At 57.5% G+C, this 12,536-nt stretch overlaps 1 protein-coding gene across 1 annotated transcript in view; it reads right to left on the reverse strand.

Moving 5' to 3' along the window:
- Positions 1-12,536, reverse strand: part of DNAH1 (dynein axonemal heavy chain 1) — a 68,355-nt gene that overhangs the window by 8,638 nt on the left and 47,181 nt on the right. Inside the window, exons 46-59 of the mRNA XM_036430956.2 lie at positions 10,700-10,878; positions 9,495-9,725; positions 8,654-8,850; positions 8,052-8,187; positions 6,942-7,150; positions 6,547-6,718; positions 5,170-5,361; positions 4,672-4,782; positions 3,568-3,753; positions 2,988-3,179; positions 1,705-1,872; positions 1,423-1,614; positions 1,098-1,229; positions 481-606 (exon numbers count right to left, since the gene is read on the reverse strand). Coding sequence (XP_036286849.2) covers positions 481-606; positions 1,098-1,229; positions 1,423-1,614; positions 1,705-1,872; positions 2,988-3,179; positions 3,568-3,753; positions 4,672-4,782; positions 5,170-5,361; positions 6,547-6,718; positions 6,942-7,150; positions 8,052-8,187; positions 8,654-8,850; positions 9,495-9,725; positions 10,700-10,878 — 2,423 coding nt within the window. The remainder of the gene's footprint in view (positions 1-480; positions 607-1,097; positions 1,230-1,422; positions 1,615-1,704; positions 1,873-2,987; positions 3,180-3,567; positions 3,754-4,671; positions 4,783-5,169; positions 5,362-6,546; positions 6,719-6,941; positions 7,151-8,051; positions 8,188-8,653; positions 8,851-9,494; positions 9,726-10,699; positions 10,879-12,536) is intronic.

A 12,536-nucleotide genomic window follows, 5' to 3' on the forward strand; every position in this document is an offset into this window, starting at 1 on the left:
TCTTCCCGTACCCCTGGGGGTACGCGTACCACACTTTGGGAAACACTGCTTAGACCATCGCCACAAAGCCTGCAGCCCATCGGCCCTCCCAGCCCATGCACCTTTGACCTCTACCTGCTGTCTCTTGGTTCTCTCCCAGCCCTCACCTGCCAACCCTACCTATCCTTAGGGTCTAGCTGAGACACAGTTTCTTTTAGGAAGTTTTCTTAATCCTCCATCTAGACACTGCTCCCCCAGCTTCACCCCCACATTTCAAGCACTGCTTGAATTCTCTGCCCATGGTTAGCTAGCATCTGAGCCACACTGTGCTCAGCTTTCTCCTCTCCTACCCACCACTCTCTTGCTGGGCCTGGGTGGGTTCAGGGGAGGCATCTCTGAGTAGATGAAGGAAAGAGGGTGAAAGAGGCAGGAGGTTCCTGGCCCAGCTTCCTGGTACCACCCCACAGGCCCAGCCCAGTCGCTCTAACCCCCTGTGGGTACCTGCCACGAGCGGATCTTCACGGGGTTCCCCAGTGTCCCGATGAGCGAAGGCTCGGTGGTGTGTGGGACTTTTTGGATTACGAGCTGCTTGACCCACTGGTCGTAGAGCACTTGGCGGTAATGGCCCTGGGGAGATGCCAGACTCAGATCCACCCCAACATGACACCTGTGACACCCTCCCACCTCCCTCCGCACCCCAGCACGTGGCAGTTGTACAGAGATATGAGCTCAGACATAGAGCCGACACCTGCACTCTAGTTCCACTTCGAGTGAATTCCTTGGCCTCCATAAGCCTCAGCCCCACATTTGTGAATCAGGGGTAATATAACAATGCCCCCTGTCGGGGCTTCTGTGAGGACTGAATGACATGCACACAGCAAGGCCGGAAGTGCGAGCTCACATTTCTCCCCGGAAGGCCAGCCCCACCAGGGTGGGCTTTCTGGCTGTTTCCTCAGTGCCTGGAACAGCACCTGGCTCAGACAGGGCGCCTGGTAAGTGCTTGTTGAATGAGTGAGTGAGGAAAGAGCTGCTCACAGGCTGCCTCTCAGGGAGGTGAGACCTTACGATGGAGCCTCTTTGCGAGGTGAGCTGCCAGGGCAGGGTCGGGGGCTCCTTACTGTGAAGGGGCCCAGGTAGGCCACAAAGCCAGCAGCCACCAGCACGTCTCCAGAGATGTTGTCAAGCATGTTCTCCAGGTTCTCCACTGTATCCTGCCAGCGCACCTTCTCATCCGACAGACCGCCGATGAGCTGCAGAGGGAGCCCCGTGGGTGGGCTCTGGGAGGCTAGGCCAGGGGCCTGGGTGTCCCTGCCCAGACCAGCCCCCAGCTGCCGGGGAGGAGGTGCAGACAGCCACCCTAGAGCCCCCCCACCACCCAGACCCTTCTAGCCCCTGTACAGGACAAGCCACGTCTGCAGGGCCTCTCCAGAGGGGTGTGTGCACCTTGTCAGCTCGGCCCAGCCGCTGCTCACACTGCTCACACTTCAGCTCCAGCTCCTCCTTCTTGGCGACACATTCTCGGTACCTGGCCTTCATCGTGGCGATGCCGTCCTCCACCTCCTGCAGGTGCTGCTTTGCCTCATCCAGGATCTTCTGGGTCACTTCCAGGTCATCCTGGGCCTCACGCAGGGCTTGCTGCAGGCACAGGGCACAAGGACAGCTTGTTGAGTGCCCCGGGGAGCCCTCACCCCTCTCCCCTGCCTCCCAGCGATACCCGGCCCTCACCCGCTTGGGCTCCACAGCCTTGGCCACGAAGTGGTACTTGTGCATGGCGCGCACCCACTGGCAGATGGAGGTGCAGGCTTTGGACACCTTGGCGATGGCGGCGGGCTGGAACTCTTCATTGTCTATGTACGGCTGGATGGCTCTGATCACCGCCTCTGAAATGTTGTCCTGAACATGGAAACCAGGGCCTCAGAGGGCTGCTTCCCAGGGAGGACGGGGTAGTGGGCTGCTAAAGGCTACCGTCATCCTGTGCCCCAGCTCTGTCAGGCCTCAGTGCAGGTGTGTTTTGGGGGGTAAAAATGATCCAAAAAAACTGGCCAGAAGAGGAACTTCTGTGTTCCAGGATTTCAGATAACACAATTAGAGGTTTGAGAAATGATGCAGCCTCAAAATCTGATAATACACAGGCCCCATTTAAAACTCACCTAGGGCTGCTTCCTCATAGGTGAGGGGACAAGTCATGTTCAAGGATAATAATCCCTGCCCCAAGAGGTCACCACACCCTGGTGCTCTTGTCCCACCCCAGAGATTCCAGCCCTGGGGCCCAGGAAGATGCACTGTTCATGAGCTCCCAGAGCTCAGAGCCTGGGACCAGGAGCCTGAGCACTGGCCCCCAGCGCTCCTGATTTGGGCTTAATTAGGCCTGTGGGGCCTCTGGTTTCTAGTCTGATGGAAGAAGTGGAGGAGAGATGGGGAAGCTCACAGGGTGCCTTCCAGTGCACCCCCGGAAGTGCCTAGGGCCCCAATCCCAACACCTAGTGTTGGTGTTGGGTGGCCCACGTAAGACAGACGGTTTTCCTCCAGCCAATTTCTGGGCTGAAGAGGGGTCCTCCAGGAGCGTCTCCCAAGAACGCATATGCCCATGGACAAGGAAAGCCCCAGACGGACAGGGAGAGAACCCAAAGCCAAACAGGGGAAGCTTCATCTCAGGTGCTGAGGCTGAGGCCGAGGCAACGATCAAACAGATGGTGAATGTCTAGGCCAAGGCCCTGGGGGAAGCAGGGAGGAAAGGGCACGAGAATCTCCAGGCTGGGAGTAACTGAGGGTGATGTCTATGGGCATAGGAGACTGCCTGGGTCCTGATTTCGTCCTCCATACCCGCCTATTGGTGAAGAGTTCCTCCAGGCCAAGATCTGGTTTCTGTCAGCTCTGTGGCCATACGCCCGTGTGTATGCAGGCAGAGGGAGACAGGACAGACTGTGGTGGGGCAGGCTCCTCTCCCCACTTCACTGCCCAGCTGGGGAGCCCTCACTCACTGGCTGCCAGGGGCCTGGCGAGCTCACCTTGTCAAACTTGAAGAGGCTCTCCAGGAAGCGGCCGGGGTCCTGCAGCAGCCCCTTGCCGGGCTCCCAGAAGTCATCCACCTTGGAGCCAGGCTTCTCTCCAGGAACCTTCTTGGGCTTGATGCCTTTTAGGATGCATACAGCTTCTATGACCAGCTTCACGCCTGGGGGAGGCCGTTGCATGGCACGCACCTGTGGGCCCAGCCAAGAGCAGAGAAGGGGGAAATCTATTGCCGAGTGGGTACCCCTGGGTAGGGACAGCAGCCAGGCAGGGTGGGCCTCACCAACCACAGACAAAGGGCATGTCTGGAGCCCTCGAGGCTGGCCTCAGCCCACAGCTCCTCTATGTAGCCAGGCCTGGCCACAGTATTCACTTCTCAGGGCCCAAAGGCCCCTCCCCAGGGCCCTGGGCTGGTACAAGGAGGTAAGTGTAGGTAGCTGGGTTCAAGCTCTAGTTCTATCATCACCTCTTGGCACATGACTCCCAAGGGATGTGCAGAGGGAGGGCCTGGACACCAGGACCCAAGAGGCACCAGGAAGAAATGCCAGGGGGAGGTCTGGGAGATGCCTGCCCGCCCACCTCAGTCACGTCATTTTTGTTGAGGTTGCGCAGGCTGGCCAGGGCTGCATCCAGGGCAGGCAGTGCCTCATCCAGATCCTTCTGGGCATCATCGGCAATCTCTTGTGCCTTCTGGGCCTTCTCGTTGGCCTTGATTTCCTCTGCCTGCACTGACTTCCGGGTCTCCTCAGCAATGGCCGTGTCCACCTGGGGACCAGAGGCAGGGAGGGCCCAGCTGGTGGCCAGTGGCAGGGATAGGTGTGCCCTTGCCTCTCAGTCTCCTCAGGTGGAAGGAAATGAGGGTTGGGCTGCCCCATCCTCTGAGGACCCTCTTAACTTTGACAGGTTTTGGAGATCTGGAATGCTAAGAGCCCTTTCTAATCCTGAGTGCTCTGTGGCCTGGCCTGGAGCTCTGTTTTACAGGATTGAGCCTAACAGCCCTCTGGGCAGGGCCCCCTACGCCCACAGGGCACCTCCATGTAAGACAGAGGAGGCGCTGCTCCCACCGCTGTCTCCATCTGCTGGGAAAAGTTTCAATACACTGACTTGTAGAGCACGACCACTCCTGCCAGAAAGTTGTCATAGTGGCCGCGCAAATCTGCGATGTCTGTGGGGGTGGGGCTCAGACACCCCCAGAGAGACTGGGCAGGTATGCATGGCTGCCTGTGCTGGCCCTGCCATTTAGCCCTTTTGTTATTATTAGGGTTTGGATTTGTCTTGCTCTTTTTAAAAAATTTTATTTTATTTTTTAAAATGTATCTTTTTTTAAAAAAATCAATCTTTATTGTTCATATTATTACAAAGGTTCCTCATTTCTTCCCCCCTCAAAATGTATCTTTATTGTTGAAAGTATTATAGATGCCCCCCCCCTTTTCCCCTATTGACCTTCTCCACCCACCTCAAACCGCCCTCTACCCTCCAACCCCCCTACCCCCCCACTCCCCGCCCTCCCAGTGTTTGTCTTTCTCTTCACCATATCCCCTGCCTGGTGCAGTGCTTGACATAGAATAGGCTCTGACCAAGCATTTGTTGAGTGAACAATGACTACTGAATGAGGAGATGGTACAGACAGGCTAAGCAAGCTGCAGGGGTCAGACAGCAGGAATTGGCCGGGAACACCCCCACCTTGATCTGCTCCATGGTGACCAAGGTGTCCTTGGCAGCCTCTTCCAACAGGGGGCGCATAATCTCCAGCTCCTCCTGCATCTTGACCACATCCTCTGAAGTTCGCAGCAGCTGGGGTTGGAGGGCACAGAGAAAAAAAAATCAGGTGTGACAGAGGACCAGAGAGAGAGAGAGCCTGACCTGGAGGGGGCTGGAAGGTGGACCCTGCAGGGCTGTCCTCACTAATGAGAGGATGTGGCCAGCAGCTTCAGTGGCCCCGAGGTTGCCCAGTGGAGCCCAGAGGAAGGGAGCAGTCCCCTGAGAATCTGTGGAGAAATCCGCTTTGGCCTTGCCTATGGACTGGCAGCTTTTGCTCTTTTGATAAAGAAGGAAGCCACCTATTTAAACACTGCAGCTGCCAACCGAAAGGCGAGGCTGGGCAGCTGGGATCAGGGCTAAGGTTGAGGGGGCAGAGCCACGTGCATCTGGCTGTTGCCCACACGCTCCACCCCAGCTCACCTTGTCCAGGCCACTCTTCATGCGGTTCTTGGCGGTTTTTAGCTCCTGTTTCTTCTGCCCGATGAGGATGGAGAAAATATTGAGCAGCTCCAGGTAGCTCTTGGGGGTCACATAGTTGTGTCGAGCCAACTCAGCCAGGTACTCAATACACTTCTTGGTCACTGACTGGTGGATATACACGCAAACCTGAATCTGTGGGGTGAGAGACCACTGATGACGCCCTGGTAGAGCCCCCGGCAAAGAGGGTACCAGTGTGCCCTGGAAGCCACTGTAGCCTGGTCCTGAGAAGAGAGCATGTGCAGGAACCTCAAATGCCCCACATACTCACGCCCTCCTATGACCTCACAACCTCCTCTATTCTACAGATAAAAACCCATGGCCCAGCCTGTCCAGTGTGCTCAGTGGTTGAGCAACAGCCCAGGAGGTGCGGGTCCATTCCCGGTCAGGAACCATGCCGGGTTGCAGGCTCAGTAGGGGTTGTGTAGGAGGCAACCAATCAGAGATTCTCTCTCATTATTGATGTTTCTATCTTACCTTCTCCCTTCCTCTCTGGAATTAATAAAGACGTTTTTTTATTTTTTTAAAAATCCATGACCCAGAGAAGTTAAGGGGCTGTCAGAGCAGAGCTGACTTTGAATGTGGAGTTAGCATCTCCCAGTTCTTGGCCCAGTCATAGCCCCCATGACCTGCCACTCTTTTTAAAAATATATATATTTTATTGATTTTGTACAGAGAGGAAGGGAGAGAGATAGCAAGTTAGAAACATCGATGAGAGAGAGTCATCGACCAGCTGCCTCTTGCACACTCCCTACTGGGGATGTGCCCGCAACCAAGGTACATGCCCTTGATCGGAATCGAACCTGGGACCTTTCAGTCCACAGACTGAGCCAAACCGGTTTTGGCAACCTGCCACTCTTCAAGAGCCCTAAGGTGAGGTCCCCTCTTAGACTGGATCTGAGGTTTGGGAGGGCCCAAGGCCTCAGCACAACTGAAGGGAAATGGGAAATGGGTTCACCCTAACTCTTGGCTTTCATGTGCCTGTCACTCAGGTTGGACCAGACAATTCTAGCCTCTCCCCCACCCACTCCGTCTGTGGTCCTGGGTTGTGACAGGGAGTTCTTTGAAGAAAGCTGCCACAAAGCCCTCAGGGAATAAGATAGAGGGTAACTAACTGTGTGCCAACCTCCTACATCACCGTGATGACCTTGTGGCACTCCCATTACACAGATAAGGAAACTGAGGCTTAGACAGGTAAAGCTGTTTACTTAAAGGCTTACCATCAGTTGTGGGCCTAGGACTCTCACCCAGGCCTCGGTGACCCCAAGCCCAAACCTAAACATTTCCCCCTGATGGCTTGTTTCTAACCAAGACACTTACCAGCCCTTCAATTACTTCAGAGGTGGCTTCCATTTCTGGAATCTCACTCAGATATGTGGTGGCCACAGAATGCAGGGCCTCTGCCGGCCACTCGTTAAACCAGTCGATGGTGCAGCAGTTGACTAAGGACGGGAACTGCCTCAGGCGAGCGCGGAAGACCTCTCCGATGGGACTAGAGGGCCAGGAGTCCAAAGGAGGCCCTGAGATACCGACTTACACCCCCAGGAACCCAGGACCCAGGGCCTTCCATAGCCCAGAGGCTTGGCAGCCGGGAGGCAACAGACACAGCCCAGACCCAATGGTATGGGGGCAAGGCCCAGGACATTTCTCAGGGCTGGCCAAGTGCACCCCTCCCAGCCCTGCTGCCCCTGTGTGGCTGTGACGGCTGCCTGTACCTCATACACAGCACCATGTGGATGTTGCTGCGCACGCGCCCGGTGTAGGCAGCCATGAGGTTGGCCTTGGTGGGCTGAAGGCCATGCTCCTGGATGTAGGGCCGCATGGTGTTGAAAATCTGGTCCTGCTCATCCAGGTTGTAGAGGTTGGGAATGTCCCCTGAGTTCAGGACGTTGTTGATGTCCTCCAGGAAGGACTCGTTCTTGATCTGGGGATGGATGGGGGTGGGGGTGCTGAGCCTTGAAGATGGCTCCCGGGTGTTGGGCTCCACAGCCATGGTCTCACTGGACCTTCACAACAGCCCCTCCTGCCACTGAGCCTCAGAGAATCCCAGGGTCACATAAGTGACCTCACAAGTCGTGGTGTGGGGCTTGCCTCCAGGCCCGCCCTCCAGCAGACCCTGGGCACCACACTGGGCTGCGGAAAGGCCCTGGGTTCTGGGTGGGAGCTGTGCCGTCTTCCTGTTCATTTTTCCTGCCTCTCCGTGTCTTAGTTTTCTCACAGAAAGAAACTGGCTACAGGCAGCAATGGGTCCTGGCCCAACTCATATGGTCAGCGTCTGGCCAGCGCCAGTGCCAGAGGGCATGCTCCCTTGGCTGACTCTGTGAATCCAGGAGTAGGAGCAGAGGGGTCCATGTCAGGTGGGGCACATCCCAGGGATTTAGCCACGGCCCAACCTGACACCAGCCAGGTTTAATCTCTGCTTTATTTTCTTGAGGCCCCAGAGCAACAACCTCTCCTCTCAGAGATGTGGGGAGAGGCCTCACGCATAGGCAGCTCCAGGGGGAGCAGCCCCTAATGGGGAGCCATGGGCACAGCACTCTGGGCACAAATTGGGTGGTCCTTGAGGCAGGACTCTGTTGGCCAGTGAGTGGGTGCTGCTTGTGGTCAGCTACAGTGCCAGGGGCCTTCTTTATAGTTGGGGAATAGTAAGGATATATGCCTCACGTACCTGACCTACTCAGCTGTGGATCCCCCTGGTCCCAACTGTCCCTCCTAAGACCCACCCCATTGGCAGTGCCCTGGGCATGAAGGACTGAGACTACCATCCAGGATACCAGGATGGATGGGGTTATATCCACCCACCCTGAACCTTGACCACTGCCCACCTGGGTGTCCGAGAACAGAAAGGTGATGGGCATGTTTTGCATGCCAGCCTTAATCAAGACCTTCTTGACATCTTCACGCCACTCAGTCATGCCATAGCTCTTGGATAGCTCAATCTGGAAGCACTCGTACTCGGCCCTGGAGATGAGTTGGGAGAGAAATGACAGAGCTTGGGACTAAGTGCTGAGGTGCTAGTAGGTGCTCACCTCCACCCCAGTCAACCAGAGTCATGCTCCCACCGCGAGCGTATCTATAGACTCTCTAGGCCCTGACCTGCTCTCTTGCCTCCAGACCTTTGTTTAGGCTGTTCCCTAGACCTGAAATGCCCTTCCCTCCCAACCTCCCAGCTCTGATTCTAGCGCAGGCCCACAGCCGCCACCACCAAGCATCCCTCCTGATGCTGCATGTACCCCCTCCCCTCAGCAGCACAGGGCACTGCTGCTGCCTCTTCTTGGGCCCCCGGTCTTTCCAGTTCTCACTCCTCCAGAAGCCCACGGGCTGGGTGGTCTGCTGTGGGGCTGCCTTGCCTTCCCCGCGCTGTGGAAGGACATGGATGGAACCGACAGTCTGCCCCCAGCTGCCCCCTGCCCACTGGGTCCCTCACATGTGCGAGGTGAGCTGCGTGAGGGAGTTGCGTCCGCTGCCTCCCACGCCCAGCAGGAGTGCGTTGCCCAGGGCCTGGCGCAGGGTGCGGCTGATGCGGCAGATGTGGCTCAGGGCGTCCATGAACAGGACTAGCTTCAGCTTGGTTGTGTTGATCTGGTTGTAGTCCTCCATGTACTCCTCGATCACCTGCATCATCTGGGTGGGGTAGGGTGTGGGGGGAGAACTGGGTCCTCCCTGTCTGTCTGTGCACCTGGACCCGGAGTGGGGGAGCTCCTCCCCACAGCCTGCCCTGCTCCTCTGTGCGTGGAAGGGTGTTGGGCCTTAAGAAGCCAGATCTACCTGGACGAGGCGTGACCCATTGGACACACGGAGGCCTGAAGTTCAGGGTCAGACCCTGCCTTCTGTCTCTGGTGCTCACCAGGACGTACGGACCCTGGTGGGAGCTCTTGGGAACATGAGAGAGGTGTGGAGCGAGGCCATCAGGAGGCTCACAGCCTCACAGCCTCACAGCCTAAGCCTCTGACTCAGGCCTCTGCCTGCCTCCCTGGGCCTTAACTCAGACTCGGGCCAGGGACCCTGCTAGCCCTCTGTGAGTGGACGAGAGCCCCCAAACAGGCACAGCAGGTCCCTGTTCACAGAGCCTGTCTCGGCTGAACCACAGGATTGGGCCAACCGAACCTAACTGACAGGTGAGGCAAATGCCAGGGCTCAGAGGCAAATGCTGCCTGAAGGCCCAGAACTGGCCTAACCCGGTTACCACCGACTGCAGAGGGCGTGGGCCCCAGGGGTGCAGAGTGAGGAGGCCCTGCCAGGGGTAGGGTAGCAGCCAGGCCCCTGACCTTCTTTTGGCTGGTGATGAGCTCGTAGGACTTGACGTCAGAGCCTGGTGACATGAAGTCCCCGTAAAGGATGGGCTGGAAGGGGCAGACCTCGTTGAAGGTGACCTCCCACTCCTCCATGCAGCTTTCTAGGAGCTTGTCGAACCAGCTGCGGTCCTCCTCATTCACCAGGCGGTCGCGGAACACGCGGCAGTTCTCGTGGTACCACAGCCGCAGCAGCTGCACCTTGTCCTGTGGCCACCCCAGCATCAGTGCCCGCCCCAGCCCGGGGTCCTCAGCCCCCTCACAGCTCCTGGACTGGGGGGCGGGAGGAGCCCCAGCTCTCGGGCCTGGCCCTGCACGGAGACCAGGCGAGGGCCTCTTGCAGAGGCTGCGGGAGATGCACCTGCTGACCGACTGAGGGCCGAGCCCTGCAGTGCTGCCTGCTGGGCACCCAGCTCCATCAGCCCGATCCTCACTTCCCCCCTGTAATGGCTCCTGGGGCTCCCCAAAAGCTAAGCCTGGGGGGGAATGCCTGGTTTTTTTTTTTTTTATACCTTCCCAATACATCACATCTAACCACTCAGCAAACTCCACTGATTTGACCTCTCGGACTCTGCCCCATCTCTGTCTCTGCTGCCACTTCCATCCCAGCTCCCTGCTTCCCCTGGGTGACGAGTCCACCCCCCAGACTCTTCTCTCAATTCCTTTGGTTACAGCTTGGTGAGGCCAGGGGGCTCCCGTCTTGTTCTCTCTCCCTGCAAGCCTGGGCTCTGCACACACTGACCCACCCATTCTCCATTATGCAGATCTGCCCCCCACCCCGCCCACCCCATCCTTCGGGATGCTGTTCCCCTGGCAGCCCACAGTGCACCTGAGCATCCAGCACACCTGACACCTGCCCCCTGCTGTACTTCCTGTTCCGCCTCCAGGTGCCTTTTATTGCTGGAAGGCGCTCCACTCACTCTCCCTGCAAATCTCCTGTCACCCGAGCCCCGCATCAGGAGCCCTCCCTGCCTGGCCTGGCCTGGCCTGCTCTGTGGCCCCGTCACCGCGGCCGTTCTAGGCATGGGCTTGCCCTGTAGGATGGCGCTCAGCTGCACCAACACGGAGCTCCCGGGGCCTGGCTTGATCAGGGCGGGGACGTTTGGGCAGGGAGGCCTGGAATTGGGGGGCTGGAGAGGAGAGGGAGGGCAGACACCGGGGAGGGCCTGCCAGAGCCTCACCTCGACCTTGGCGGGGTCGGCCATGAGCATGCCCTGGAAGACCTTGGAGAGGTCCCTCAGGTTGAAGGTGTAGTGGGACTTGGCTGGCGTGGGCAGCAGCTGGGAGGTGATGGTGGAGTACACCATGATGGTCGCTTCCACGAGGGGATCCGTGAAGTGGGCGATGTGGGGGGCCCCGGCTGTGGGAACAGGAGTGGGCCTGGGTCACAGAGGCAGGAGCTCCCTTTGCAGCCTCTGAGGATCCTCGCCCCTGCCCTCGCGGGTGCTGTGTTCTCACCCAGACACCTCTTCTTCACCACCCTTCAGCTCTTCTCGGATGCCATCTCCTCCACCAGGCCTTCCTGACGTCCCCCACCTCATGGTGGGTAGTCTCCCAGCTTTGGCATCCTCATTACTGACACAGCCTGTCTGTGCGCTGGGCACTGGGATGTATTCAGTGCTGGGTAGGCCATGACTCTCTTGCCCTAAGCCCTGGCAGCCTAGGCATGGGCTTGTTTGCAGTGGTCGGCAAACTCATTAGCCAACAGAGCCAAATATCAACAGGACAACGATTGAAATTTCTTTGGAGAGCCGAAACCGGTTTGGCTCAATGGATAGAGCGTCGGCTTGGGGACAGAAAGGTCCCGGGTTCGATTCCGGTCAAGGGCATGTACCTTGGTTGCGGGCATATCCCCAGTGGGGGGTGTGCAAGAGGCAGCTGATCGATGACTCTCTCTCATCGATGCTTCTAACTCTCTATCTCTCTCCCTTCCTCTCTGTACAAAATCAATAAAATATATATTTAAAAAAAAAAAAAAAAAAAAGAAATTTCTTTGGAGAGCCAAATTTTTAAAACTTAAACTTCTTCTAATGCCACTTCCTCAAAATAGACTTGCCCAGGCTGTGGTATTTTGTGGAAGAGCCACACTCCAGGGGCCAAAGAGCCACATGTGGCTCGCGAGCCGCAGTTTGCCGACCACGGCCCCAGGGGACTGTGTCCCAGACATGAGACAGGCCAGCTCTGCCGACCACGGCCCCAGGGGACTGTGTCCCAGACATGAGACAGGCCAGCTCTGAGCCATGCACGGGGAGAGTCGCATGGTCCACGTCGGGCTGGAGCTCACTGTAACCTCAGGCTCACCGTGGAGCTGCCCAGCCTCCAGCCTGCCTGCCTCTTCCCGAACGATCTAATTCTCTGTTGGGAACCACAATTCTGTCAGCAGGAACCTGGGGCAGAGAGAGGCCCCAGAAACGGGAAAAGTAAAAGGGTTCTGTGCACACAGGTGCTGCTCCAGGTCCTGGGCACAGACACTCCTCACTCATAAAGCGAGCATGCTCGTGGGAGACAGACGGACAGATCCACCAGCGAGTGGGCAGAAACAGGTGACAGAAAGTGCCGTGGAGAGGCTGGTAGCAGAGAGAGGTTGGGAGAGCCGGGGTGGGGGATTCTGACATAGGCTTCACAGAGGAAGGGCTTCAAGCAGAAACGTCAAGTGAGGTGCAAGCAGCCCCAGAACTGGAGACAGGGTTCAGAGACAGGGCCCTGTGGGCTGGGCACAGACCCCGAGGCGGGCACACCTGGGGTGTTAAGGACCAGGGCCAAGAGGGTGGCTTTGCCTGCCACTGAAGGGACTTGGAGGCTTGCCAGAGAGAGAGAGAGAGAGACAGACAGAGACAGAGAGAAAGGAAGAGTGAATATTATCTGATTCAATATTTGAATGGGTCCCTCTGGCAGCAAGTAGAAGATGGGCAGACAGAACAGATGGAAGCCGATGGATGGATGCAGAGGGTGAAGGCAGGAGCAGGGGACCAGGGAGAGGGCTGCTGCTACGGCTGATGAGTGAGGATGGGGATGGCC

This window comes from Pipistrellus kuhlii, unplaced genomic scaffold (genome assembly GCF_014108245.1).
Source record: "Pipistrellus kuhlii isolate mPipKuh1 unplaced genomic scaffold, mPipKuh1.p scaffold_m20_p_11, whole genome shotgun sequence".
Lineage (NCBI taxonomy): Eukaryota > Metazoa > Chordata > Mammalia > Chiroptera > Vespertilionidae > Pipistrellus > Pipistrellus kuhlii.